This window comes from Theropithecus gelada, chromosome 7b (genome assembly GCF_003255815.1).
Source record: "Theropithecus gelada isolate Dixy chromosome 7b, Tgel_1.0, whole genome shotgun sequence".
NCBI lineage: Eukaryota > Metazoa > Chordata > Mammalia > Primates > Cercopithecidae > Theropithecus > Theropithecus gelada.
In genome coordinates this window covers 60,931,640-60,957,405 of record NC_037675.1, presented here as the reverse complement: position 1 = coordinate 60,957,405, position 25,766 = coordinate 60,931,640, and the positions used below count along the sequence as shown (strand labels likewise).

The 25,766-nt window shown below is 39.6% G+C and overlaps 1 protein-coding gene across 3 annotated transcripts in view; it reads left to right on the top strand.

Annotated features, from left to right (window-relative positions):
* Positions 1 to 25,766, top strand: part of RTN1 (reticulon 1) — a 282,864-nt gene that overhangs the window by 255,431 nt on the left and 1,667 nt on the right. For 2 of the 3 annotated variants that reach the window (XM_025392989.1, XM_025392990.1), the window contains 5 exons: positions 15,133 to 15,340; positions 17,144 to 17,282; positions 18,746 to 18,815; positions 19,430 to 19,476; positions 19,564 to 19,622. In XM_025392989.1, coding sequence (XP_025248774.1) covers positions 15,133 to 15,340; positions 17,144 to 17,282; positions 18,746 to 18,815; positions 19,430 to 19,476; positions 19,564 to 19,622 — 523 coding nt within the window. Of the gene's footprint in view, positions 1 to 12,648; positions 12,760 to 15,132; positions 15,341 to 17,143; positions 17,283 to 18,745; positions 18,816 to 19,429; positions 19,477 to 19,563; positions 19,623 to 25,766 lie in introns of all 3 variants that reach the window. The other variant, XM_025392991.1, reaches the window with a different exon arrangement.

The following is a 25,766-nucleotide window of genomic DNA, read 5'->3' as shown; positions in this document are numbered from 1 at the left end:
GGCTCCTAGATTACCATGTGAACCTTCAACTGATGTGGGATCCTATCTTGGTAAATGAAACTCATGAGTAGAAGATGTCATCTTTGAAGGTCTCTGTGTTAAAGTATTTTATTACATCTACTTCTGTTTTCTTTCTCCAGTTTAATGTCAAACGAGGGAAGATTAAAGTAGGAAAAATTACTTCTATTTTTTCTTGTTAACATTTTGTGGTGATATTTTGTTTCCTTCGTGAAGATCAGTCAGAAAAAAACTGACTCTTAATCACTGCTTTGGACCCTGGGTTGGAAACAACTGAGGTTTGTCTAGCCTTCTTACTCTGTCCACAAAGTAGTCAATTATTGTAGTTAAATCATTGGAAGCTTGCTAAAAAGTAAATAAATTTCAACAGCATGTCATTTTTCAACAGTCCTTTTGTTGAAATGCTGATATTATTAATGAACAGGAACCTCTCATTTTCTCACTTGGCATTTATTTATTTATTTAGAGATGGACTGTTGCTCCATCGCCCAGGCTGGAGTGCAGTGGCTTGATCTCGGCCCACCACAACCTCTACCTCCCGGGTTCAAGTGAATCTCCTGCCTCAGCCTCCCAAGTAGCTGGGATCACAGGCATGTGCCACCATGCCCAGCTGAGATATATATATATTTTTTTATTTTATTTTATTTTATTAGTAGAGGCAGGGTTTCACCATGTTGGCCAAGCTGGTCTCAAACTCTTGACCTCAGGTGATCCGCCCACCTCAGCCCCCCAGTGTGCTGGGGTTACAGGCGTGAGCCACTGGGCCTGGCCTCACTTGACCTTTGAAAAAGTAACATTAACTTGTCACATAGCAAGTGGTGTAGTGCTGCCTGAAATATTTTCTGGACCAAAATGGAATAAAATTACACAGTTAAGACTATGGTACCATAATGCAGATAATTATGCACAATTTATTGCCATTTTATATTATCCACTTATATCACATTTTTTTGCCTTATAAATAAAATATAAATAGCTGCACTACTTATCTTTTCAGTTCATACATTTTTAATAAACTTTCTGAATACTGTAGCCACTATTGGTTCATTTGAATGCATTTAAAATATTTTTACCAAAACAAAAATTTGGACTATGACAAAGGAGTTTCTAGAGATTTGACATAGGATTTAATTTCCACTTAGCTGTTAATTCAAACCTTGGATCACTTCTGTTATTCTTCTTTTGTTATTGATTGGATTCTAGAAATAAAGGGATCACTGGTTTCAACATTTGATGTTAGAATTCTTCAAATCTGCCACTTCACTTTTGGCCAAATTTATTCTAAGACAGTCCCAGGCAGGCTGCAGTGTGTGTGCTCATAGCTGTGGTTTGAGGACCATGATGATCACCAAGCCCAGTTCATTTCTCAGATTGACAGGACATACCGATCTCTCTTTTCAAAGGCAATGTGTTTCTCCTCAGTTTTTAGCAAAGTAGCTTTAATTTTTACAACTGGCAAAGCAATATAGTAATATGCCTGTCCTAGTAAGTATTCTTAGTTAATGTATACTCAAATGTTGAAACTCTTGCCTGGCTTTTCTGCATTAGGAGGATATTAAAAAGAGAAAAGCTGATCGTACTTTGTTATACCAGAAGACCATCGGGGGTAATTCGTTTCAGTAACAGAGTTATATTTTTCTTACTTGGGTTCTAAGGAAACTTTATTCAAATACCTACTTTTCTGGATTGGGTACTATAAAGCTTCCTACACAAGTTGATATCACTCTAAGCAAAATTAAAATGTGAAAAATCGGCATTTACACAGCAGATTTGGAATGCAGAAATTCTCTACTCTGATCCCATCACCTCCTACCCTTCCCGCTGAATCATCAGAACTTCAGGCCATTTCCTGGCACTCTGACCACACACGGCCATTGCCACTCTCCCAGTCTATCAGTCACCAGCCATCTAGACTGACCGTCATTTCCAGCCTGAACCCTAGGGTTGTTCGTTTCATTTCTGTCCTCCTGGACCTTAGAGTCCTCTGATCATGCTCCTTGTACCTCTTCACAGCCCTGGACCAGCCCCACCACCCATTGATCAGAACATTCAGCACCTAATTCTACTGAATGGATCCCCAAGAAACCCTTGACTTTAACCAAGGCCTCTTCACTTTTTGGCAGTCCATTTATTCATTCGTTTTTGAAGCCTTATTGCATTTTTCTAAACCAGCACTATTTAATAGGAATATAAGCCACAAATATAAATATTCTAATAGCCACATTAAAAAGAAGAAACAGGTAAAATTCATTTTGATTATATATTGTATTAATAGATCAAAAGTATTAGCCTTTCAACATACCAATACAAAAAGCATTAATGAGATATTTTACATCCTTTTTTGTACTAAGTCTAAGATCCAGTATGTAGTTGACACTACAGAACATCTCATTTGGGACTAGCCCCGTTTCACACACCCAGTAGCCTTATGTGACTCATTGCTACTGTACTGGTCAATGCAGGCCTTGACTTTTCGTACCCTCTTCAAGTCCCACCATTAATCTCCTTAGTCTCAGGAACCTCATGACTCATTTTCCAGGGAAAATTCAAGTTAATTTCCCTCACTATATTATTTTACCACTTGAGGTTATTTCTGTTCCACCTCAACACATATCTGTGGCCACACCTATAACTTCCCAAAATGTCCTTCCGTCTTTACCTCTTTTCTTCTTCCTCCTTTGAAAACAACTGTGATTAATCCCATTTTTTCCTTCCTTCGTGGAGACTTTGCTTTAGCAAATCTGTTTTCCAAAATCTGCACCCCTCCCTTCCCACTAACATTCCTGGGTTTTGCTCCACCTAAAGGTTTACGTGTTGCTACTACTCCCCAAACTACCATCTTCTTTATTACTTTGAACTTCCCCCCACCCAGCCCCTTACAATAAGGCTTCCATCCCCACTACTCCTAACACTGCCCCCTGCAAGGTTATGAATGACCTTCCTTTAAGTCTCCAAATCCAGTGGTCTACATTGCCATTTCCTTATTATGTCTACAGCATTCCACACTGTAGCTTACTTACCCCTTTCTTCTGGGAAATGTCCTTCTCCTTAGCTGCCATAACCTACACTATTGTGGTGTCCTTTCTAACAGGTGGACCTCTCTTTTCTATGGACCCACTTATTCCTTTGGTTTCATCCTAGACTGCATCCCTTAGCCTTCACTCCATTGGAGATTTCCTCCACTCTCATGGCTGCAGTCATCATATCCACGTAGAATACACCCAAAAGTAAATATTCAGCCTCCTGTACTAAATTTTAGCCCTGCATTTCCAATGGCCTACTGTACATATTCATCTGAATATCATTGGATATATGATATTAAGGACCATGTTAACTCAGGGCTACTGTGACAGAGTCTAAAGAGCAAATCATTTAACTTCTAAGCCTTTAAAACAATTAGTAGTGTGTGCAGTTGTCAGCCTCATTTCATCTCTGATCTCATCTCTGCCCCAGGCTGTGTCAGAATGCCCTGCTTAGATGTCATCATGTCAGAATCCGGAGATTTAAAGACAAGTGTCAGTTTTTCCCCAAACCAGTTCACCCTCAGATTTCCTGTTTTTGGCAGTGATACTAATTACTCAATCACCCAGCTTTGAAATGTTGTTTTCACCCTTGATTAGCTCTTCCTCCTTTCTCCCACAGTTAGTCACCATTCTTGTCAACTAATCCTTTGTAATATTTCCTTTTATCCACCCCATCTCCTTAACAAATTGTCTGCCACACTCACATTCCACCCCACATCCTCTTTCTACGTCGATTCTAGTACTGTCTCTTCCGCAAATTCATCTTTTGCCACCTACAACAGTACAAGATATGTTGGCATTGAGACAACATTTGTTAAAAGATTGTTCAATCTTCTCAGCTAGACCTAAAGTTCCTTAAAAGCAGGATCCAAATTTTATGATTTCTTCATTCCTATGCTTACTTAGATAATAGGTGATCAATAACTTTTTAATACTGAAATGACTTTTTACCCAAAGAAATTTCTCTTTAAATATCTAGTTCTAAAAGCAGTTTTAAATATAATCAGATTTCCCTAAACTAATTTTACATAACTTTTGGGGACATTTAACATGTGATGTGAGAGAGGCAACTATTTTGTTTTGGAAAAAGCATCAGATTTACGGTTTGATCCTGATTCTCCTATTAACTAGCCAAGATACAAGAGTAACCGCCCAAGGGGTTCACCTTGCCTGCTGCCTAGACAGCTGATTCATCAAGACAGGGGAATTACAGTAGAGAAAGAGTAATTCAAATTAGTCTCTCCGAGCATTCAGGGAGCCGAGTTTTTAAGGATAACTTTGTGGGTTGGGGGAAGTCAGTGAGCCAGAAGTGCTGATTGCTCAGGGATGAAATCACAGGGAGTCAAAGCTGTCTTCTTGTGTTCAGTCAGTTCCTGGGTAGGGGCCACAAGATCAGATGAGCCAGTTTATTGATCTAGGTGGGGCCAGTTGATCCATCAAGTGCAGGGTCTACAAAATATCTCAAGCACTGATCTTAGGAGCAGTTTAGGGAGGGTCAGAATCTTGTAGCCTCCAGCTGCATGACTCCTAAACCACAATTTCTCATCTTATGGCTAATGTTAGTCTTACAAAGGCAATCTAGGTCCCAGGCAAGAAGGAGGTCTGCTTTGGGAAAGGGCTGTTACCATCTCGGTTTAAACTATAAACTAAGTTTCTTCCAGAGTTAGTTCAGCCTACACCCAGGAATGAACAAAGACAGCCTGGAGTTTAGAAGCAAGATGGAGTTAGTTAAGTTAGATCTCTTTCGCTGTCTCAGTCATAATTTTGCAAAGGTGATTTCAATCCTTCCCTTTGGGTTTTATAACACCTTAATCTTAAGGAGTAGGCTGTGAAGATGGGAAAAGGCCATTGACTGCTCTGGCTTCTTCCTGCTGACAGGGGATGAATGGGAATGGGAGTGCACCCCAAGGTGAGAAGAGTGGAACTGCTTTGCAACTATCTGAGTGTATTCATATAGGCCTGGCTGGGATTTCAAGGCTTGCGTGGCAAAAACAGTACTCTTATTTATAGTTTGACTACAGTGTTTAAGTGAACAGCCTAGTATAAGGTAAATAATGAGTTCTAAGATGAGGAGTACAATTCCCAGTTTTAAAAGCAAAGATTTGAAAGGGTTAGTTTGGGGACTTCTAACCCACAATGAATTTAGAATTTAGTTTAAACTGCAGGAAAAAAACTCAAGAACAGCTAACAACAGTGTATTATAGTTTTTCTTTTGAAGTATAATTTTTCTCTCTCGTCACCATTTTTATTAAAAACAAATTATGAGAGAAATGATTTTGTTTATAAATTTTACTCTTACTGTACTTGGCCTGATTATTTGCATAAAGCACAACAAGAGTAATTATTTTTCATGTAGGCTTTTTAAATTGGCTTTGATAGAACTCTGTTCCATGAAGAACTTTAGATAATACTTTTTAAAAGCCGAGCCCAGCAATAGGTTTGGACCCTTTAATACCTATGAGGTAGGAAAAATTCCTCTTCTCTTGAGGTCCCAAGATAACTTGGGGTTCCTGGGCCTGTTATAAAATGACATTCTTTACTTACCACAGGTCAGGAACCTTGTACAGGGACTCTGTGGACAAGGTATGAGACCAGATTCCCCAGCGGGCTTTAATTGGCTTTATAAGTCAACTTTGATTCTTTAAAGGAAGCATGCCGCTCCAGTTAAAGCCTTGGTAAAATAACCAGTTTCTCCATTTGTGTCCTGTTAGAAAAGAAAACAGCTTCTTATTACACTTATGCAATTAATTATACTTCCATTGATAATATTCACAAATAGTTTCCAAATTTTGGAGAAATTAGGTAGAGAGGAACAAATGTGCTCCAAATTTTGTTTACAGGAGTATATTTTACTCACTTGTTAAAAGTTGCAAATAGCTCAAAAGAAATAGGTTCTCTTGACTCTGAAAACAAAAGGTTTAGCAATGTTTAACACATTAACTTTCCATGAGAGCCCTAAACATTTGTTATTTTCCTCTCTTTCAGTAGCACAATTTTTAAAGTTATTTGAGACTACACTTAAGAGTCTTATATCTAATTATAAACTGCCTTTTGAAAAGAATCAAAGCAAGACAAAATGTCTGTGGATGACAAAAGTCTATAGCCACTATTAAAGCTACAATTAACTAGGTATTTTGGTTACTTCTGTGGCATACAACAATTTTACATAACAATTATAATTATTAATAATGTACACTAAATTATATCAACATTAGAGAAGTTTCCCATAATTTTGGAACACATACTAATAACATTTTTATAAATAAAGTCCAAAGTAAACCAAGCACCACTTACTCTTCTATTTGAAACATTTTCCTCTATTTTAATGTTACAATCTCCAGCATTATTAATTAGAATCCTGCATTTAAGAGCACCTGTTAAATTTGATAGCTGATTATAAAACAATTTTTACCAAAATGAGACAATTGTCTGTGGATGATAAAAATATTTTAAGGCAGCCACAGTTAAAGACACAATTGACAAGAAAATTTGTTACCTCTGAGGCACACAGTCTGTTAACATAATAATTATGATGATTACTGATAACATATACTAAGTTATATTAGAATTATAGGAGTTTTACATAATTTCAGAGCATATACCAATAACACATTTTCACAAATATAGACTAAAGAAAGCCAAACACCATTTCATATTTGACAGTGCTTTCTGTATGATTTTTGTACTAAATAACCCAAATGTTATTTTTGGATTTTAGAGGACCTAATATCTAAAATATTAGGTAAAAAAAGAGACATAATTTATAATTTGATGTTGGAAAGTTTGTTAAATATCAAAGGTTTAAAACGCTGGTTATCACAAATTAGAATCCCAGGTTATCATAAGTAATTCATTTGGCCAAAGTGATAACTCCAAAAAATTCTTTAAAAAAGAAAAACCTTCACTCTGATAGAGGAGACTTAGCTTTCCAAACAACATGCAATGAAGATAGCATGAGGCCAACGAAATCCATCTCTATCTCTTCTCTTCTTTCTTTCCTCCTTTTATTCCCTGCCATTTACCCAAAGGAGAAAACAAGACCCTTTTATTATCTTTTAGCATTACATAAAAATCGTCTTTAAAAGAGAGAAAAACATATTTCATGTTTGCATTAGTGCACCATTAATGTTAAAGCTAGTGTTTTCAGATAAAATTTTGTATCTTTATTCAGTTTTAATTAGTTTGACCATAGGATAAGATTTTCACAAACCTTTTAGAACTCTTTACAATTTTCCATTAAACAGCAGATCAATTTTCTAAGAAAGCCCTATTATTCAGACACATGGGCCCAGATTCAGGCCCCACATCAGTATGATTTTGATGTTTTTTGTTGTTGTTGTTTTGTTTGTTTTGAGATGGAGTTTCACTCTTGTTGCCCAGGCTGGAGTGCAACGGTGCAATCTCTACTCACCACAACCTCCGCCTCCTGGGTTCAAGTGATTCTCCTGCCTCAGCCTCCCGAGTAGCTGGGATCACAGGCATGTGCTACCACACTCGACTAATTTTGCATTTTTAGTGGAGACGGGGTTTCTCCACGTTGGTCAGGCTGGTCTCAAACTCCTGACCTCAGGTGATCTGCCAGCCTCGTCCTCCCAAAGTGCTGGGATTACAGGTATGAGCCATCATGCCCAGCTGATTTTAATGTTTGAATCTAAGGAAAAAAGCTAACTAATTTATTTTGAATATGAGCCAACTTGTTTATATCCACAGAATTTTTACAAGATTAACCCTTTATAAACCCTTTCATTTTGCTTAAGCCTTCAGTTTTGTCCTGTTACTCTTTTAGGTTCAGACAATTTTTAAAACCCTCTGACCTAGACAAAATTACATTCCCTTTAACAAAAGCTATATTCCCATGCCTTCTTACAATCTTTTACCAAAAACGCATTCCCTGCATACCTTGTATGTAAAACTGTTTCTTCAGTGGTCTCAACTTCATATTACAATGTTAACTCTTAGCAACTTTTATTTTTATTGAAAAACCTGATGAGAGATTTTAATTATGTACTAAGGGTGGAGCCTAGGACATCAGACAGAAACGAAGATAAGATCGGACTCCTTTTAGCATAGCTAAAGGATATGGCTTTCCGTATGTCCTCAGGCCTTATCTATAATCTGCTCCAAAGTACGTAAATGGAACAACTTTCAAAAGTCAAAGAAACAGCTTGACCTTAAAGCATTTAGCAAATTTGATATTTGACCTTAATTTAGACCAAATGTCTACATTTTCAAGACATTTTATTTTGCCAATAATCTTTACAACTGTCTTTATTCCCAAAAGATTCCTAAAGTCACGTGAACAAAACGGCATTAAAGTTTCTATTTTTCTGACAAAATATTTGATTTAAGCACTTACGTTTCTAAGCCAGTTAGAGCTTTTTTATATATAAACATACAACACATATAAATACACAGACAGGAGATTGAGCACTTGTGAAATTTTTCATTTGCCAGTTTCTTAATTGGATAACTGGCTTCAGGGTGGAGCCCTTGGAGGAGCAGGGCCAGAAAAACATGAATTTCTAGGGCCAAATAAGCAGCATATAAGCAGCTGAAGGGAAAGACAGAAACCCAAAATTAAGGGTGCCATTTTATACTGGATCCTGGATCCCCAAAAGGAGGAAAATACTCAGGAGAAGACAGCGCAATGCTTCCACCCTGCATTTTATTGCAAGGCAAGGCAAAGTCAATCAGCCCATTTTGTAATCAGCCCATCTCTCCTGGGAGTCTTATCTCCCAGTGGGGGGTGGTGGGGACCTTTTCTTATCTTCCAAGTTGCCAAGAGCATGCTTCTCTGATCCAAGTGTGCAAAGCATTAAGTATCCCTCCGTAACTACTATTAGCCATCCCTTATATTTCCTACCTAATTTTCATAATATGAAGTGATTTCTGATACCCCCAAAACTCAAAACCATCAGATAACACGATTCAAAACAGAGCAGAGCCTTTAATTTTGAGAGGGATTTATGTGCTTTTAATTCCTGGGGTTTTATGAGAAAAACAGAGGCTTTTTTTTCCAAAACAGGATCTGTGGTGCCTCCTCTGTTTTTCCCAATGAGTCCCAGGCTACCAGAAGTTATCTCAGGGCCTCTCGTGTCTGCATTAAGAGGGGCAAGACAAAAAAAATGGAGAAAAATAACACAGTCGACTGAGAAGAAAAAAACCTTTTTCTAGAAAAACAAGTTCCAAGAAGAGAAAAACATAAAGGCTTTTTAAATATATTTATAGGCCGGGCGCGGTGGCTCACACCTGTAATCCCAGCACTTTGGGAGGCCGAGGCAGGTGGATCACAAGATCAGGAGTTCAAGATCAGTCTGGCCAACATGGTGAAACCCTGTCTCTACTACAAATACAAAAAATTATGCAGGCATGGTTGCGCGCACCTATAGTCCTAGCTACTCGGGAGGCTGAGGCAAGAGAATCACTTGAACCCAGGAGACAGAAGTTGCAGTGAGCTGAGATCATGCCACTGCACTCCAGCCTGGGTGACAGAACGAGACTCCATGTCAAAAAATGATAAATAAATCTATAGCTTGTTTATCCACTTTTAATTAAGCTGACTTTGAACCATAGTGCTCTTTAAAAAAGAAATCCTTTCAAATCTCTTATTACCTGACATTAGCTACGCCAAGTAGCCAATATTTTTACCTTCTGAACTTTACCAAAGGTAACCTCCTCGGTGCTTCAAAGACGTGGTAAACAGTTTATTGTTTTACAAGATTTAGAATTTCCGCAAGGTAGTTCAAAGAAAGGAAAATTGAAGAGAGGAAATTAGAAGCTATGAACGGGGGGGAAAGAACTCAATAAATGGCAAAATTACACAAATAAACCAGAAAGGAATTATTCCAGAAGCCAACAATTGAACCCAGGCCACCATCAAAAGATAAAGCTGTAGATACTGAGCTATGCAGCGTTCAGCAGCTTCTATTGCTTTTCCCAGAAGGAGCCTAGAGAAGCCAATTTCAGGCTTGGAAAGCTTTTAACTGCCCAAGAAAAATTTTTAGGACTAACTATGACATGAACCCCAAAATTCCTGTCCTCTGGATGGTGGAAACCAAAAGAAAGTATCCCCACCTGGTCACAAGGTTAAGCTCTTAAGGACACAAAACAAGACAGAGAAATTTTATACAGTATTGGTTTCAGGGACCTGTAGCAAAGTTTGTTAACTGACCAGCCTGCCAAGCTGGCTTGAAAAGCAGGCTTATAGGGGTTGTAAACCCACATTCTATATCCTGCGATGTCCTTCTCTCCATTACAGAATACAGAAAGACAAATTTTTAGCACAAAGTACACAACATTTGCTACAGCCTAAGCCTAGTTTCACAAATCCTTTTTTCTATTAATCAAACCCTTGCAGAGAAGACCAATAGTTTACTGTTTTACCCAGATAGAGAAAGAGAGAGAGAGAGAGAGCGCGCGCAGAAACTTGGCTGGTAAGAATTTCTTACTCTTTTTGCTGGCATACCAGGTTTCTGGGTCCCCTTTCTCTGCAGCTTCCAGAAGAATGGAGTAGCTTCTGATGACCCTGCTCACTTGTGCTATAGCAGTGGGGTTCCAGCCACTTTACAAGAGAAAATCACCCTTTACTGTTTTATGGAACCACAGGCAAGATTCTTAATTTGTAAGATGCTGCCTAATAGGCTGCATGAGGAACCAAATTAACATTTTCCATCCTGGCAAAATACACATAACAAAACAGACATTAGTCACCTCTTCAGCACCCAGTGTCAGCCTGGAAAGGCTCAAACTTTTTCCCTTTGGTCCCTGTTGTCTTTAATCCACTCCAGGTAAGGACAGATGACCTCCAAATGGTAATTCACAATGGGGTCTCTGGGCAAGGCAAAAAGCAGATAGTCACCCAAAGAAGCCTGTTGAGCCTTCTTTAGGGCTCATGGAATGTGACCAAATAAGGATGGTTCTCTGAGTTAGTCCTGCTGGATTTCCATCAGCAGCCCCCTCTGAGATCCCTTCCACATATACAAACACACACAAAGAGGAGATGGACAGAAGACCTTCCAAATTAGATCCCTAACCAAGAACTCCAAGAGTATCCCTTCCAAACTATCCTCCTATTCTCTGTCTGAGAAACTTCCTCGAAATCTTCCTGATTGAGGAGAAGTCTCCCAAACCAGGACTCTTCATACTAGTTAGAAAGAACCAACTGAGACCCCCCCCCCAGGAGCCAAACAGACACCCTGCAATGAGGCTACAGACACAGACACCCCATGGTGGAGCTAGAAACAGACACTCCACAATGGGGCTACAGACACCCACCATAGGGCTACATTACCAGTCAGAAGAAGAGAGGAGGCATTGGCAGCACCTAGGATACTCACCAATCTGGACACCCTGCAGTGGGGCTACAGACAGACACCCCATCATGGGACTACAGTCACGCTGTGATAATACAACAGTTAAGGGACATCTCCACAGGACTATTTCTCCATTGCAATTAAACCCATGCACATTGGGTCAGCAGTGCCACACCAGTTGAAAGAATACCAGAGTCAGCCCCCGGTCCAAGAGAACTAGGAGGCCACTTGGGCTGGCTTCTGGATCCATCACTGGAGGGGGGGCCACTGAACCATAGGCAGGTAGCCACAAGAGCAATCCTGGATGAGCCCCCAAATTTGTAACCGCCCAAGGGGTTCACCTTGCCCGCTGTCTAGACAGAGCTAATTCATCAAGACAGGGGAATTGCAATAGAGAAAGAGTACTTCACACAGAGCCAGCTGTGTGGGAGAACCGAGTTTTATTATTACTCAAATCAGTCTCTCTGAGCATTCAGGGAGCCGAGGTTTTAAGGATAACTTTGTGGGTGGGGGAAAGTCAGTGAGCCAGGAGTGCTGATTGGTCAGAGATGAAATCATAGGGAGTCAAAGCTGTCTTCTTGTGTTCAGTCAGTTCCTGGGTGGGGGCCACAAGATCAGATGAGTCAGTTTATTGATCTGAGTGGGACCAGCTTATCCATCAAGTGCAGGGTCTGCAAAATATCTCAAGCACTGATCTTAGGAGCAGTTTAGGGAGGGTCAGAATCTTGTAGCCTCCTGCTGCATGACTCCTAAACCATAATTTCTCATCTTATGGCTAATGTTAGTCCTAAAAGGCAATCTAGTTCCCAGACAAGAAGGAAGTGCGCTTTGGGAAAGGGCTGTTACCATCTTTGTTTAAACTATAAACTAAATTTCACCTAAAGTTAGTTGAGCCTATGCCTAGGAATGAACAAGGACAGCTTGGAGGTTAGAAGCAAGATAGAGTTAGTTAAATTAGATCTCATTCACTGTCTCAGTCATAATTTTGCAAACGTGGTTTTACAAGTTTCTAAAGGTTTAGTTTCCTCACCTGTTACATACCTATATAATGGAGTTTATTTTGAGGTTTCAGTGAGATAACATATGAAATTGCTTTGAACATTTCAGAATCAATGTAAATAGATAATCTTGTTACAAAGTATCCAGAATCAACAGCCTATTGTTTCAAGATAACAGTCCTTTTGTTAACCTCCTTCTTAGAAACCTCCTGCAATCTTAGCAAGCAATTGAAAAACCTGCTAAGAGATGACTCTACACCAAACTCATGTTACTTAGCTAATGCTTTCTGCCCACAGTTTCTTCAAGGAAAGTCCATGAAGTGCCTGGCATTCACAGACTTCTTGAGCAGGTGGCCTCGTGGTTGGAGATTTAGGAGGCTTCCCTAGAGGGCATGCCATTTCTACCAGGTATAAAACAATTCATTCAGAGGGGATTCACTTGAAAATAGCAAATTTTATCTTCTCTTTGTCTGAAAACTCCTTTCAGGCTCTTCTGAGCCCCTTCACATCTCACAAGTGGGTAAGCATCTTCCTTCACACTAAGGAGTGCCCCCTTCAGCACACATCATGCTGTCTTATAATGTATTTGTTTCCAAATGTGTATGGGCATCATAAAACAGATTACCATTTATTTCTTATCCATTTGTATGAGTGTGTGTTTGTTTTGTATAATTCACTTATTTTTATATCCCCACCACCCAGCACAAAGCCTGGCACTTAGTTCCTGCTCAATAGATGAAAACAGATGTGTAAGAGGTAACATTTCAGTTAGTGGTGGATGCTTTAGTTTCCTTTTAATTCCCCTTTACCCCTCCCCTGCACAAAGAGAGTGAATACCTGGAGGCCCTGGACCCTCAAAGACCTTCAGCCCTGCTGCCCAGGCTTTAGACCTTTAGCCTAGGCTTACCCCAATTTATTTTCCCCAATCCATTCAACCCAGGAGCCGCTGGGCTTCTGTGGAGAGCCCCTGTTCTCCCACTCTGCCCTCTACTCTCAGAGTTCCAGGGTTTATTGCAGATTATGTCTTCCAAAAGATCCCTCTTCCCCACCTGAAAAGGATTATAGCTTTTGGTGCTTCATTCTAAACAAACTCTTCTAAAAGAAAAATCATTTGGTGAACTCATTCATATTTTGTTGTTAAGGACAAGCAAATCTTTAGTGCATTATTCTATTCTAGCATCTTTGCATTAAAAAAAAAAAAAAAAGATGGTAGCAATTACTTTGAGGATGGAAAACGGTTAGGCCAAAGGAATGAATTTGTAATGGTCAGACAGTGTCACTGGGGTTGGGATAGGGAGAAGAGAGAGGCTTTAGAGCACAGTCCCTTTTTTATTTTTTTATTTTTGCCTCTGGAAACCTGTTTGTAGGACCAGTCCTACTCAGAAGAGAAAAAAATATGTTTCATCCCCAAAACATGCTTGTGAGCCTCTTCTCTATTTCCTAAATGGCAGAACTGTTGTAGAGGAAAGGGAACAAATTTTGCCCAACAAAGGTCTGCCTACTGGAGTCTTTCTGAGTTAATGTCCCTGATGGACCAGATAGTGGTGGTGGGTGGGGAGTTTGTGGGGAGTGAATTCTCTCTCCGGCTTCAGATTACTGGGACTATCCTCAGCCTGTTATGAAAGAGACTCTTTTAGACCTGATTTATTCTCCAGCCAGCCTGAGGTAAGTCTGTGGCCAAAGAGAGGGTTAGTACTTTACTCTCCAAAAATTCCTTACGTAACCTCTATTGCCTTGCATTGTCATGAGGGTGTGTGACTTTTTCGATACTTTTCTTTCAAGGTAATTACACAACCATGTAAGATGGGAGTAGCTCCCTGCTCTCCTCAACCTGGTCACTTCTATCTTCCTATGAGCAAATGACTGGAGTCTAATTCTGTAAACCAGGTGTCTGCAGGTACACTGCAGGTGAAGCTGGCAGTACAAAGCACTACCACTTACATTTGGTTGTGAGATGGGAATTTTGCATCTTATTTCTCTTCCTTAAAATTGATTGGCATAACATTCTATAAAAACCATTTGTCACATGCCAAGTTGGAGAATAAATTCGCATAGTTAAATAAGGGTTTTATGCTTTTTTTTATATCCTGGGACTGGCATATTTAAAGTATTTCCATTTTGCATGACATTTGAAGCACTATAACTACCTTTTTACCTATAACTATTTTTTGTTCCTAAGTTGAAAGAGGGTAATAACTGAATGATGGATGCAATGTAGATTTTAAAGCCTGCATTTCAGATTTTTAAATCACAGAATGTAAGCAACAAACCATGTTGAACAAAATGGTTTAATCCACATGTCAGCTCCAGGGTCTCTTTTTTTTCTTTTGTTTTTTGTTTTCGTTTTTGTTTTCGTTTTTTTTTTTTTTTTGAGACAGAGTCTCACCCTGTCACCCAGGCTGGAGTTCAGTGGAGTGAAGTGGTACTTCCAGAGTCCTCTATATTTTCAAGTTCGTTTCAAAGCCACATAATTCAGGCCACTGTATGGCTGGTGTAGCCCATGGAGCTACACCCATCGCAATATGGTCAATGGAGATTCAATAGTCTTTTCTTATATGTGAATTTGTGAATTATCCTCAAGGGTGGAAAAGATTCTTCCAAACCAAAGTAGAATGACAGTAAGTGCCCTTGGCATAGCCATGTGTCTGCTCACTTGTGTTTAGGAATCCAGATGCCAGGTAAGAACCCACAGCAACCACAGCTTGGTGGAGTGAGCCACAGTGATTCATGTGATGGCACTGCGGGAGCTCAGCCGGGTGTGTTTTGTGTCTCCTTCTGCAGCTATTGACCTGCTGTACTGGCGGGACATCAAACAGACGGGCATCGTGTTTGGGAGTTTCCTGCTGCTGCTCTTTTCCCTGACCCAGTTCAGTGTGGTGAGCGTCGTGGCCTACCTGGCCCTGGCCGCACTCTCAGCCACCATCAGTTTCCGCATCTACAAATCTGTTTTGCAAGCTGTGCAGAAAACCGACGAGGGCCACCCTTTCAAGTGAGTGCCTCGGCTGAGGAACCCTCACCCCGTGACCAGGGGCTTTTCCCCTCACCTCTATTTCAGCTCACAGGTGCACTTGAGTCATGTTTCTGTGAGACCCAAAAGACCTCTTAGAGTCTCCCCTAACACCCTGTCTTTGAATATCTAACATTTCTGGTGAATTTCTGAAACAAACTCAATTATTCTTATTCCAATACTTATTGCTTTGTTGAGTTTTTATATGTATTTACTACTAACAGTAATCATAATCCAACAATTACTTAATCCTCTCAGCAATGTGAGAAAGGCACAGCAGGCATTTTCCTCCCTATTTACAGGTGGGAACACTGAGGTTCTGAGAAGTGACGTGACATGCTCAAGGCCAGGTGGCCAGTAAATAGCACGAAACCAGAACTAGGGTATTTGGGTCTTTATTTCCATGCTCTCTCTAGAAGTTTAACACCAAAGGGCCAACCTTCTGGCGGGGGTGCAGGGTTCATGAACAGTCTTCTCATGTATCCTCCTCTACATTTTTATACTGGGGAACCCAATTTGAATACACATTGAAGAGGAGGAAATACAAAAATAAAAGGGCAATTTACTAACTAAGAGGATATATGACATGTGGCAGAGGGAGGTGTTAGCACTGCCAGCTGCTATAACAAAATACCATAGACAGAGTGCCTTATAAACAACAGAAATCTATTTCTCACAGTTCTGGAGGCTGGGAAATCCAAGATCAAGATGCCAGCAGGGTAGGGTTCTGTTGAGGGCCCTCATCTGGGTTGCAGATTGCCAGGTCCTCTCTGTGTCCTCACTTTTACTGTGGGACAGAGTGAACAAGCTCCCTTGGGCCTCTTTTCTAAGGGCACTAATCCCATTTATGAGGGGTGTGTGCTTATGATCTAATCACCTCCCCAAGCCCCCACCTGTTAACACTATCACATTTGAGGTTAAGATTTCAACATGAATTTGGGGAAGACATATTCAGTCCGTAACTCTCCTGAAAACTCAAGGCAAATACTGCTTTACTCTTTTTAATCTCAATTCACAGAGTTAAGTAAGCACTTAAAGCACTCCAGAAATATCCTCTAGGTAGATAACAGGTGCTCTCTTAAAGCAGAGGGAAGGCAAGAAAGGAGAGAGGAAGGATGGACATTTGTAGAGGAGCTGGTCAAGCAGAGGAGGCTTAAGCTGGGATGATTTTTATATATTTGTGTTTTACGTGTTTTTCCCACTCAAGAGTTAAATTTAACCATTTGAACTAATGAAAAATGTCATTACTAAAAACACCACTCAGTAGAATCCATGAGTATTTTAATATGGCCCGGGTCACTTGAGTTTTCAGTGCTCTTTCTATAAACCCGGAAGTAAATCCCAGAATTTAAACTTGAATTCTTAGAGTTCTGTTGAGGAACAGTTGGCAGCTAGGATTTGGGGCTATCTCAACTACTTAAAAAAAGATAATTTATCTCCATGAAGTCATGTATGCAGAATTCAGCAAAAGAGCTGGTTTGACACTGATTTTTTTCTCTGGTCCCAGCTGGTTTCTCTGAATTTTCAGCCCACCCATGCTGTGTCTTAGGTAGCCAGAAACAGTCACAACGCTCCACTGAGAACCATGCTTTCTGTGTTCCCAGTGCACTGGAAGCAGGTGTGTATGGTGCCCTGTGGCCCTCACTGGCTGGCATAACCCCCCAGAGATGACACCCGCCCTCACCCTCAGAGTAAGAGTAGGAACGCTTAGCTGTTACTGGGGTTTGGCAGCCTGTCTCATGATTCCCTCTGATGGAATTCTCTGTGGGGATGGTTTGTTGACAGGGCCTACTTGGAGCTTGAGATCACCCTTTCTCAGGAGCAGATTCAGAAGTACACGGACTGCCTGCAGTTCTACGTGAACAGCACACTTAAGGAACTGAGGAGGCTCTTCCTTGTCCAGGACCTGGTGGATTCCTTAAAAGTATAGTTGCTTAAACTGTTCACTTTACAGTCTTGACTGTTATTTTCCCTAAAGGTGTAATATTATAAACTGCTACCTCAAGAAGAATAAAAAGCAAGTGCTAATTATATTCTAGAGTCAGAAGACCTCCAGTTGTATGGCACCATGAACCAGTCTAATCCCTTCATTGCACCAGTGATGAAAATGTGGCTCAGACATTTGTCCAGGGTTGCCCAGTGAGTCACTGGCAGAGCTGGAATCAAACCCAGGTCACATAGCTTCTAGCTCTATAGTCTTTAAAACACACCAGATTCTCTCCTTAAACCATTTTTAGTTCCTCTGACAATTTCCCAAAATGAATATTGAGATAAAAAATCTAGATAGGGAATGCGAAAACCATATATACTTTTGCACTGAAGGAAACTCTAGATTCTACTAATATTAATAGTAAGACCTCCAAGTGTGCTTACATAGTTACAGCTGTGAGGCTGAGCCATCTGAAGGGTAGAGGTATGCCCAGCCCCTCACTTGATAAGGATCAGGGGCACCTGGGGCTCTCACTGAATTTGCTTTGAACAAGTTGCTTTGGCCTCCTGGTGACTTACGTGTAGAATCAAAGTTAGTCAATCGTGATTCGGCACGGCCATAAGCAGAGCTGGGGAAGCCTAGGCAAGGTAGTTGTAAAGTTTCTGTACTCCCACAGCACTTCATACACACCCTGGCAGGCGCTTGTACTGAGAGCTGTCTGGTAACTGTTCAAAGAAGGGCAGAAGAAAAAGTGAAAAATGTGGTCTTGACCCTCAAAATGCCTGACTGGAATAATGACTTGCCATATAATGACTGAAGAGAGATACCAGGGCAATTGTAATTACTTACCTTAGTGCTTTTAAGGCCATGGTTGTATTTGTAATGTAAAAATTGTGGGCCAGAACAGGGGTCAGCAAACCTTGTCCATAAAGAGACAGATGGTAGATATTTTAGGCTTTGCAAGCCACACCATCTGTGGTACCTTTTCAACTTTGCTATTGTAGCACAAAAGCAGAAAAAGACAGTACAAAAAGGAAGGGCTTGACTGTGTGCCCATAGACTTCTGAACACTGAAAATTTGATTCAGTATCATTTCATATATTAGAAAATATGACTCTTGTTTTGATATTATTTGAACATTTAAAAATGTAGAAACCTTTATTAACTCGTGGGCCTATGCAAATACAGGTCAAGGGCCACAGCTTGCTGACCCCTGGCCTAGATTATTTCCTTGAGTCCCTCAAACCTTATAACAAAGTGATCCAAAGGGTTCCAAGAGAACTAAGGATTGGATCCCCTTTCATTGATTCTGTGATGAGCTTTCAACGCCTTTCATTGACTATTGAAATCATGATGTACTCTGACTCAAATTCAAATTCTAAGTAAAAGTCAATGATATGAGACTCTTACTTGTCAGGAAGGGTTTTAGGAGCGCTGATAATGCTTTCGTTCTTCAGTTTGCAGTCCTGATGTGGCTCCTGACCTACGTTGGCGCTCTCTTCAATGGCCTGACCCTGCTGCTCATGGGTAAGAGCAGATGAGAGTGTATATGCCTTCCTTCACACCCTCTGTGAAAACGCTGCTTCCTAGGCTCTAAGCTTTTTGTTTATTTAAAGAGATTCCTAGGAACAAATGCCAGAGATCCCTGCATGCAGAGCACTTCTCTTACCATCATAGTTCAATTAAAGAGTGTAATATATATTATACACTAATAATGAATTCCTAAGTCTAAAGGGTTTTTTTTCTTCAAATGTAACTGGCTTCTTTTTGGCTTATTTTATATATATATATATGTATATATGTGTGTATATATATATGTATGTATTTGGATCTGTTTACAGTGGCAGCTATGGATAGAGATTCATTTTCATCTTGGGAGGGGAGAGTTTATTCTAATTCTAGGAATAATTACAAAATACCTGTACAGGGCTCAGTGTCATTTTATTTTCCCTATGAACTGCCCTGTCATCTTTTATCTAGAATGCTGGATATTGCTTTTCAAAATAGGAAATAAAAAATAAAATAAAATGCTGAATATTCCAAATAATTCTATAATATCATATAACCATATTAAAATGTGTCTATACATGTATTCTTATTGATAACTCAGAATTTAATACTATATTTGTTTTTCATCCCAGCTGTGGTTTCAATGTTTACTCTACCTGTAGTGTATGTTAAGCACCAGGTAAGTTCTATGTGATGTCAAACAATGACATTAAATTTTCACCTCATCATCTTTGGATGTGCTCATTATTTTTTTTTCTTTGTGTAGGCACAGATTGACCAATATCTGGGACTTGTGAGGACTCACATAAATGCTGTTGTGGCAAAGTAAGTCACATAGTGCAATGCATAAAAAGAGAGACTCGTGGATTAGGGTAGGGGTAATGAGAAGATAGTAAAATGATAGATTGATTTATGATCATTCACTTACTGGAGTCATATATTCATTCTCTTCTCAATTATATTATTTTAGAAAATAAGCATAAGATTTTTAACTCTCAATTAAATAAAACTGAGTGGTTTATTTCAGGTTTCATAGTAAGTTTTAATGAATGAATGATATTAACCTCTAAGGACTGGCCCATGTACAAGAACAAGATGCACTGGAGGAAAGAAGGAAACTTGATTCAAAAAAGTAAAATTAACAGTTTAATTCAAATAAAAACAATTAACATTTTTAATCTTTTAAAAAATGAATAGCCCTAATTTTTAAAATCATTAAAATTACTTTTAAAACTTTGAATTATTTTTAAAACTTTAAAATACATAAAATGTTTGCCAACTAAGTACGTCACAGCATTTTAACTCAACAACTGTGTGTATGTGTGTAATACCACTGCTTTTTAAACCTGAGTCTTAAGCCTTACTTTATGGCTCCCTTATATATTAGGAGATAGAGATTTCAGTTTTACATCTCCACAGCTAACGTGGTCATTAAACTTAGGAGTTTTCCCTAATTCTTACATACTATTTTTAGGTATATAGTCAACTAAAGTGATAGCTCTTATATTGAATTTTTATTCAATATTTTATTTTATTAAAAAGCTAGCCTAATTTTTAGCTACAAATATATGTCACCAAAGGACTAGACTTTTTCACAAAAACTCTATCTAATTATCTGATAATAATGTGGCTGGACCTAGGTGAGGGTCAGATTTAGAGAGAGGCATTTTAGGTAATTAAAGATGGGTAATAACAAAATAAGAAAGGCTAATCACATTAAAGTTCCTCTGCTATTAGATTATATGTGATGTGCTTCAGTTCTCTCTGAAGTTTAAAAACTTGTTTTTTACTGTGTATTATTTACATTTTTCCTCTTAAAGTCATTGGGAACTCATAGGATTCTATGTTGAATTTGGATCTTTGAGAGATCTGCGACACATTTCAAAATCCCTGAACTTATGAGCTTGGACCCAGGTGTAACCAATACCTAATGAAAATCAACACATTAAGCATAAAATAATCATTTTATGTTGTATTAAGAAATGGTAGCATAGCACAGTATGAGACTTGGTGGTACCCAAACCTGAGGAGCCTGTTTAAAAATATGAATTCTAAGACTCCACACAGACCTATAGAATTAAAATTTCTAGGATTGGTAACCTGGAATTTATATTTTAATGAACTCCCCAGGTGACTTTTTGGCAGCTAGAACTGTGTTCATAAACTATAGCAAAGAACACCAGAATAGGAGTTTGGAAACTGGAAGACAGAAGTTCTAGACCTACGTTGTCTAATACTTAGTTTGGGGATCACAAATCACACCTATTACTTTTTCAATTGGTTTGTTGGTTTAGTCCAAAAACAGGAGAGTGCCTGTTATGTTCTGGACACTTCATATGACAGGTACAGAGGGTATAAAGATAAATGAAATGATCTCAGCCCTAAAAGAGCTCTTAGCCCAGTGGTGCAGACAAAATTATACAGAAATAATTATAATAAAATATAATAAGTACAATAAGTACAGTAGAGCTATATGAAATACTAAAGTTGGAGAGATGAGGAAACAATTGTTCCTTCCTGGATGGGATAGTGGAAAACCATTAAGATAAAGTAGCATTTGCCGGGCGCGGTGGCTCAAGCCTGTAATCCCAGCACTTTGGGAGGCCGAGACGGGCGGATCACGAGGTCAGGAGATCGAGACCATCTTGGCTAACACGGTGAAACCTCGTCTCTACTAAAAAATACAAAAACTAGCCGGGCGAAGTGGCGGGCGCCTGTGGTCCCAGCTACTCGGGAGGCTGAGGCAGGAGAATGGCGTGAACCCGGGAGGCGGAGCTTGCAGTGAGCTGAGATCCGGCCACCGCACTCCAGCCTGGGCGACAGAGCCAGACTCAGTCTCAAAAAAAAAAAAAAAAAAAAAAAAAAGATAAAGTAGCATTCGACCTGGGCCTTGAAGGATGGGTAAACAATCATTACGTGGATGATAAGGGGAAAGACGTTGCAAGAGGAAGAGGTAATAAAGCAAAGACAGAGAAGCATGAAAATATAAGTCTCTCCCCTCTCCAGGTTAGACTACATTCTTTCCTGGAAAGAATGTAGGAAGAGAGGCTGAGGCCAGGTGGTGAATGCTCTGTGGAGTTGTGACTCCAACCCAGCAGAAAATGGCCAGCCCTTGATGTTTTTAAGCAGGGGATTGAGGTCATCAGTTTTTTAAAGATCACTATGGCAGTCTAGTGAGAAAAGAATTGGAGAGGGGAGAGACTAGAGATGTGGCCATCAGCTAGGAGGTTATCATAATTCAAACAAAAGTGACAAGGGCATGGCCTGGTTAAAATGGAGGAAAAAGAGAGATGGCAGAGAATATAAAGTATATACAATGTACTTGTTAAGTTACAATTGGAAATCAATGCTGTGAAAAAGAATGGAAACGAAATGTTAGCTATGACTAATATGGCTTCTGTAATTGAGCTTCAGGCAGAGTTGGCTCTTAACTTCCTGGTAGCTAGGACAAAAAGAGAAACTAGGCAAGTTACATGGTTCTTCCTATCTATCAGAAAGGAGGAAATAACAATTCTTCAAAATAACCTGTTTTGCCTGGCACTACATTTTGAAGGAAATTTATTGGTGGGTTCTCAACTCTAAGGCCTCTTCAAACTCTGAAATTCTAATTCTACCTTAGAATAATTCCAGTGAAAGAACTTACACCATTTTAGTGGAACAGTTAAGAGCATGATTGTTAGAATCAGATAGACCGAGTCCATTTCTGGCATTTTTAGCTGTATGAGCTCATCATAAATGTTATTTGACTCTATGAGCCTATTTCCTTATCTGTAAATTGGAATTGTTAATACCTCACAGGGTTCGTGGTGATCAAATGAAGTAATGTCTGTAAAGTATTCTTATTTAGATGTTGGAAACCCTCATTGTCATCATCATCATCATCCTGTTACTGCTTAGAGATCAGTTCATGGGGCTTGGAGGTAGAGGACAGTCCCAGACTGGGCCAGTAGACCCCAGGACCACCCTCTCCTCCATACTGAGTGACCCTGTCTAGGTCATTTCACCTTTGTTTGTCTCAGTTTTCCAGCTTAAAATGGGGGGTTAATAATACATAATAACACTTCTTAGAGTTTTGAAAATAAGGAAAAATGCCTCAAATTTCAAAAGGCAAAATAAACACTATAGAGGAAATTAAAGCTTTGAGTAAGTGAGACCATAATAAGAAATCTGCTTTAAGTGAATACAATTCCCTATGTCTAGGTGAGTTATATTTTAGATGACAAAATAGCTTGTAATTTTACCTAGAAGCCCTCTTGGTGACCTTTGGTAAATCTCATGGAATAAAGGACATCCTGAAAACTAAAATTGGAAAGGAGCTGTCATGATCTTCAAATGAGAAGAAAGATTCTAGATGTTATATTTGATAAATTGAAGGCCTGATTTCAAGCAAAAATCCAGAATGAATTAGTAAAACTGTAGTTATTCAGAACAGATCATTGTATGTTCACTAAACCCTGAGATGAGATGGACTTCCCTAGCCAGTGAGTATTCTGATTTTAGTACGGGTAGTCAACAAGTCTTCTTGGTGTCCTTGTGGAAAAACATGGAGATGTATGATCCAGATGACAGCACAGGTGGTAGAATTCTAGAAGGTTGAAATAGTAGACCCTAAAGATGTTCATTAATCCATCAAATATGTGTCTGGAGCAAGGTATGTGACACACGGCTCTGCCTTTGATCCCATTATTTTCAACCCCATTACTTCTCATGACTATGTGAGGACAAATCAATTATCTTTGTCAAAGTTCCAGATGATGTACAGTTTGAAGCCAAAGCAAATTCAGAAGATGGCAAGCTCAAGATTCAAAATGAATCAAGGGATCTTGAGTAAACAAGAATGCTGAATTGAAATCAATAAAATGAAATTAATAAGGAAAGTAAAGTCCTACATTTAGGTTTCTAAAAAGTCAACTTACAGCTATAGAATGCGGGGAGGGATAGATGAGAGAGGGTAACAATAAGTGTGTATGTGAAAAATACCTCAGGGGTTTTTAATTGCTTGATTGGTCACAGCCAAATGTGAGTCAATGATGTGCTGAAGCATCTTTAAAAAATCAATGCAAGTTGAGTTGTTATTAGTAGGAGTACAAAGTCTAAATCAACAGAGGCAACAGTCATATTATATTCCACATTAGCCATCCCATATCTGTGTTCAGTTTCAGGGTTGGACATTTTAACAGATGCATTAATACATTGGAGTAATGCCCCAAAGATGACCAGGGTATTAGAAATGTGATAGTTAATGGGCAGTGAAGAGTAAACTTTGCTGGGGATGATTACCCTGGAAAAGAGATGACTTTAAAAGGACACCATAGCCATTCTCAAATACTTGGAGGTCTAACATTGTAAAAAGAGTAGGATTTCTCTTTTTCTCTCAAGAGCACTGAATGGAAATTTTAGAAGTTCTGAGATTTGATTGAAATATGGGGGAAAGAGTAATGATTAGAGTTGCCATCTGCCCCATGAAGGAGTGAGTACTCTGACATTCATTCAAGTATTCAAATAGAAGTTAGACGGCCACCATTGCACGTGTCCTCTCCTGGCTTCTCCTCCTCTTGTCCACCTCCCTTCTGGTCCTGTGACCCCAAAGGTTATCTCATGTCTACAGCTCCAAACTTGTGTCTCCAGCCCAGACCTCTTCAACTAAGCACCAGATCTATCTGCTTATTTATGTAAGGTTTCTCTAAAGTGTCTTATAGACCTTTCAGATTCACTTAGCCACACATCTTGCAATCTTACCCCAGAACTTGTATTTTCTTCGGTCATCACCATCTTGGTAAACGGCATTTTCACCTGGTTCCTCAGGCCAAAAACCAAAGAAACTTCCTTGATTACTCTTCCTCTAATCCTAGCCTGTACATTCAGTTCATGAACAGATCAAGTGGGTCCTGCAGCCTCATCTCTAAACTAACCCTGAGACTGTTCCCCTCTCTTCACTTCCATGTCTACCATACAATCCAGGCATTGCCTTCTGGTACTTGGACTGCTGTGGGTTTCTCTCCCTCTATTCATTGCTTCTACTCCCATTTCCCCATTTTTTTTTTCACACGGCCACCATCATGATGTTCTTACATTAATCAGATCACGTCACTCCCCTGCCTAAATTCATCAATGGCTTCCCATCACACAGGTTAGAATCTAAACTCCTTACCACATCTCACAAACTCCAATATCCACCATCTGGTTCCTGCCTGCCTTTCAGACCTCCCCTATCCATACCCCAAGCACACGAGCTTCTCAATTCCTTGCTGCCAGCTTGTTCTCTCTGTGATGCCTCTGCACTCGTTACTCCCTCTGCCTGAAGCACTTCACATCCAGATCTTGGCCTGATGGCCCCTTCCTGTCCTGTGAGGATCAGTTTCTCAGATGAATGGATTTAAGGGAGGTACTGCCCACCTTACCACTGTGCCCCTCACTGCCTGCCATACCACCTTGTTTTTCTTTATAGCAGTTATCACCATCTGAACTTCTCTTGTCTTCTAGTTTATTTCTGTCTCCTCAATTCCTACAGGAATGAAAACTCCACGAGAGTAAGCATCTTTTCCCTTTTGTTGACCACTGAATCCCAGTACATGGAAGGGTACCTCGTGGCACAGAGGGAGGTCTCAATCAAAATCTGCACAATGAGCTCTGCACGATGAGCTCATAACTCTTCAAATTAACAAAACACTTCCAGTGTAAACCTGTCCTAAAGTCATGCTGCTACACTGTGAGCATCACAGAATTTCAGGACCCTGGAGATAGCTAGTCTATGCCCACATTTTAATGATGAGTGTTTAGGACCAGGAAAGTCCCTTAGCTTGCCGGATGCCACATAGCTAATTAATAGAATAGCTGAGACTAGGACCCAGGTTTTTAAATTCTAGTTGTGGGTACTTAGACTACTCTAAGGGTGAACATAGGTTTCTTTTTTTTTTTTTTTTTTTTTTTTTTTTTTTTTTTTTTTTTTTTTTTGTGGGAAGTTTTCTC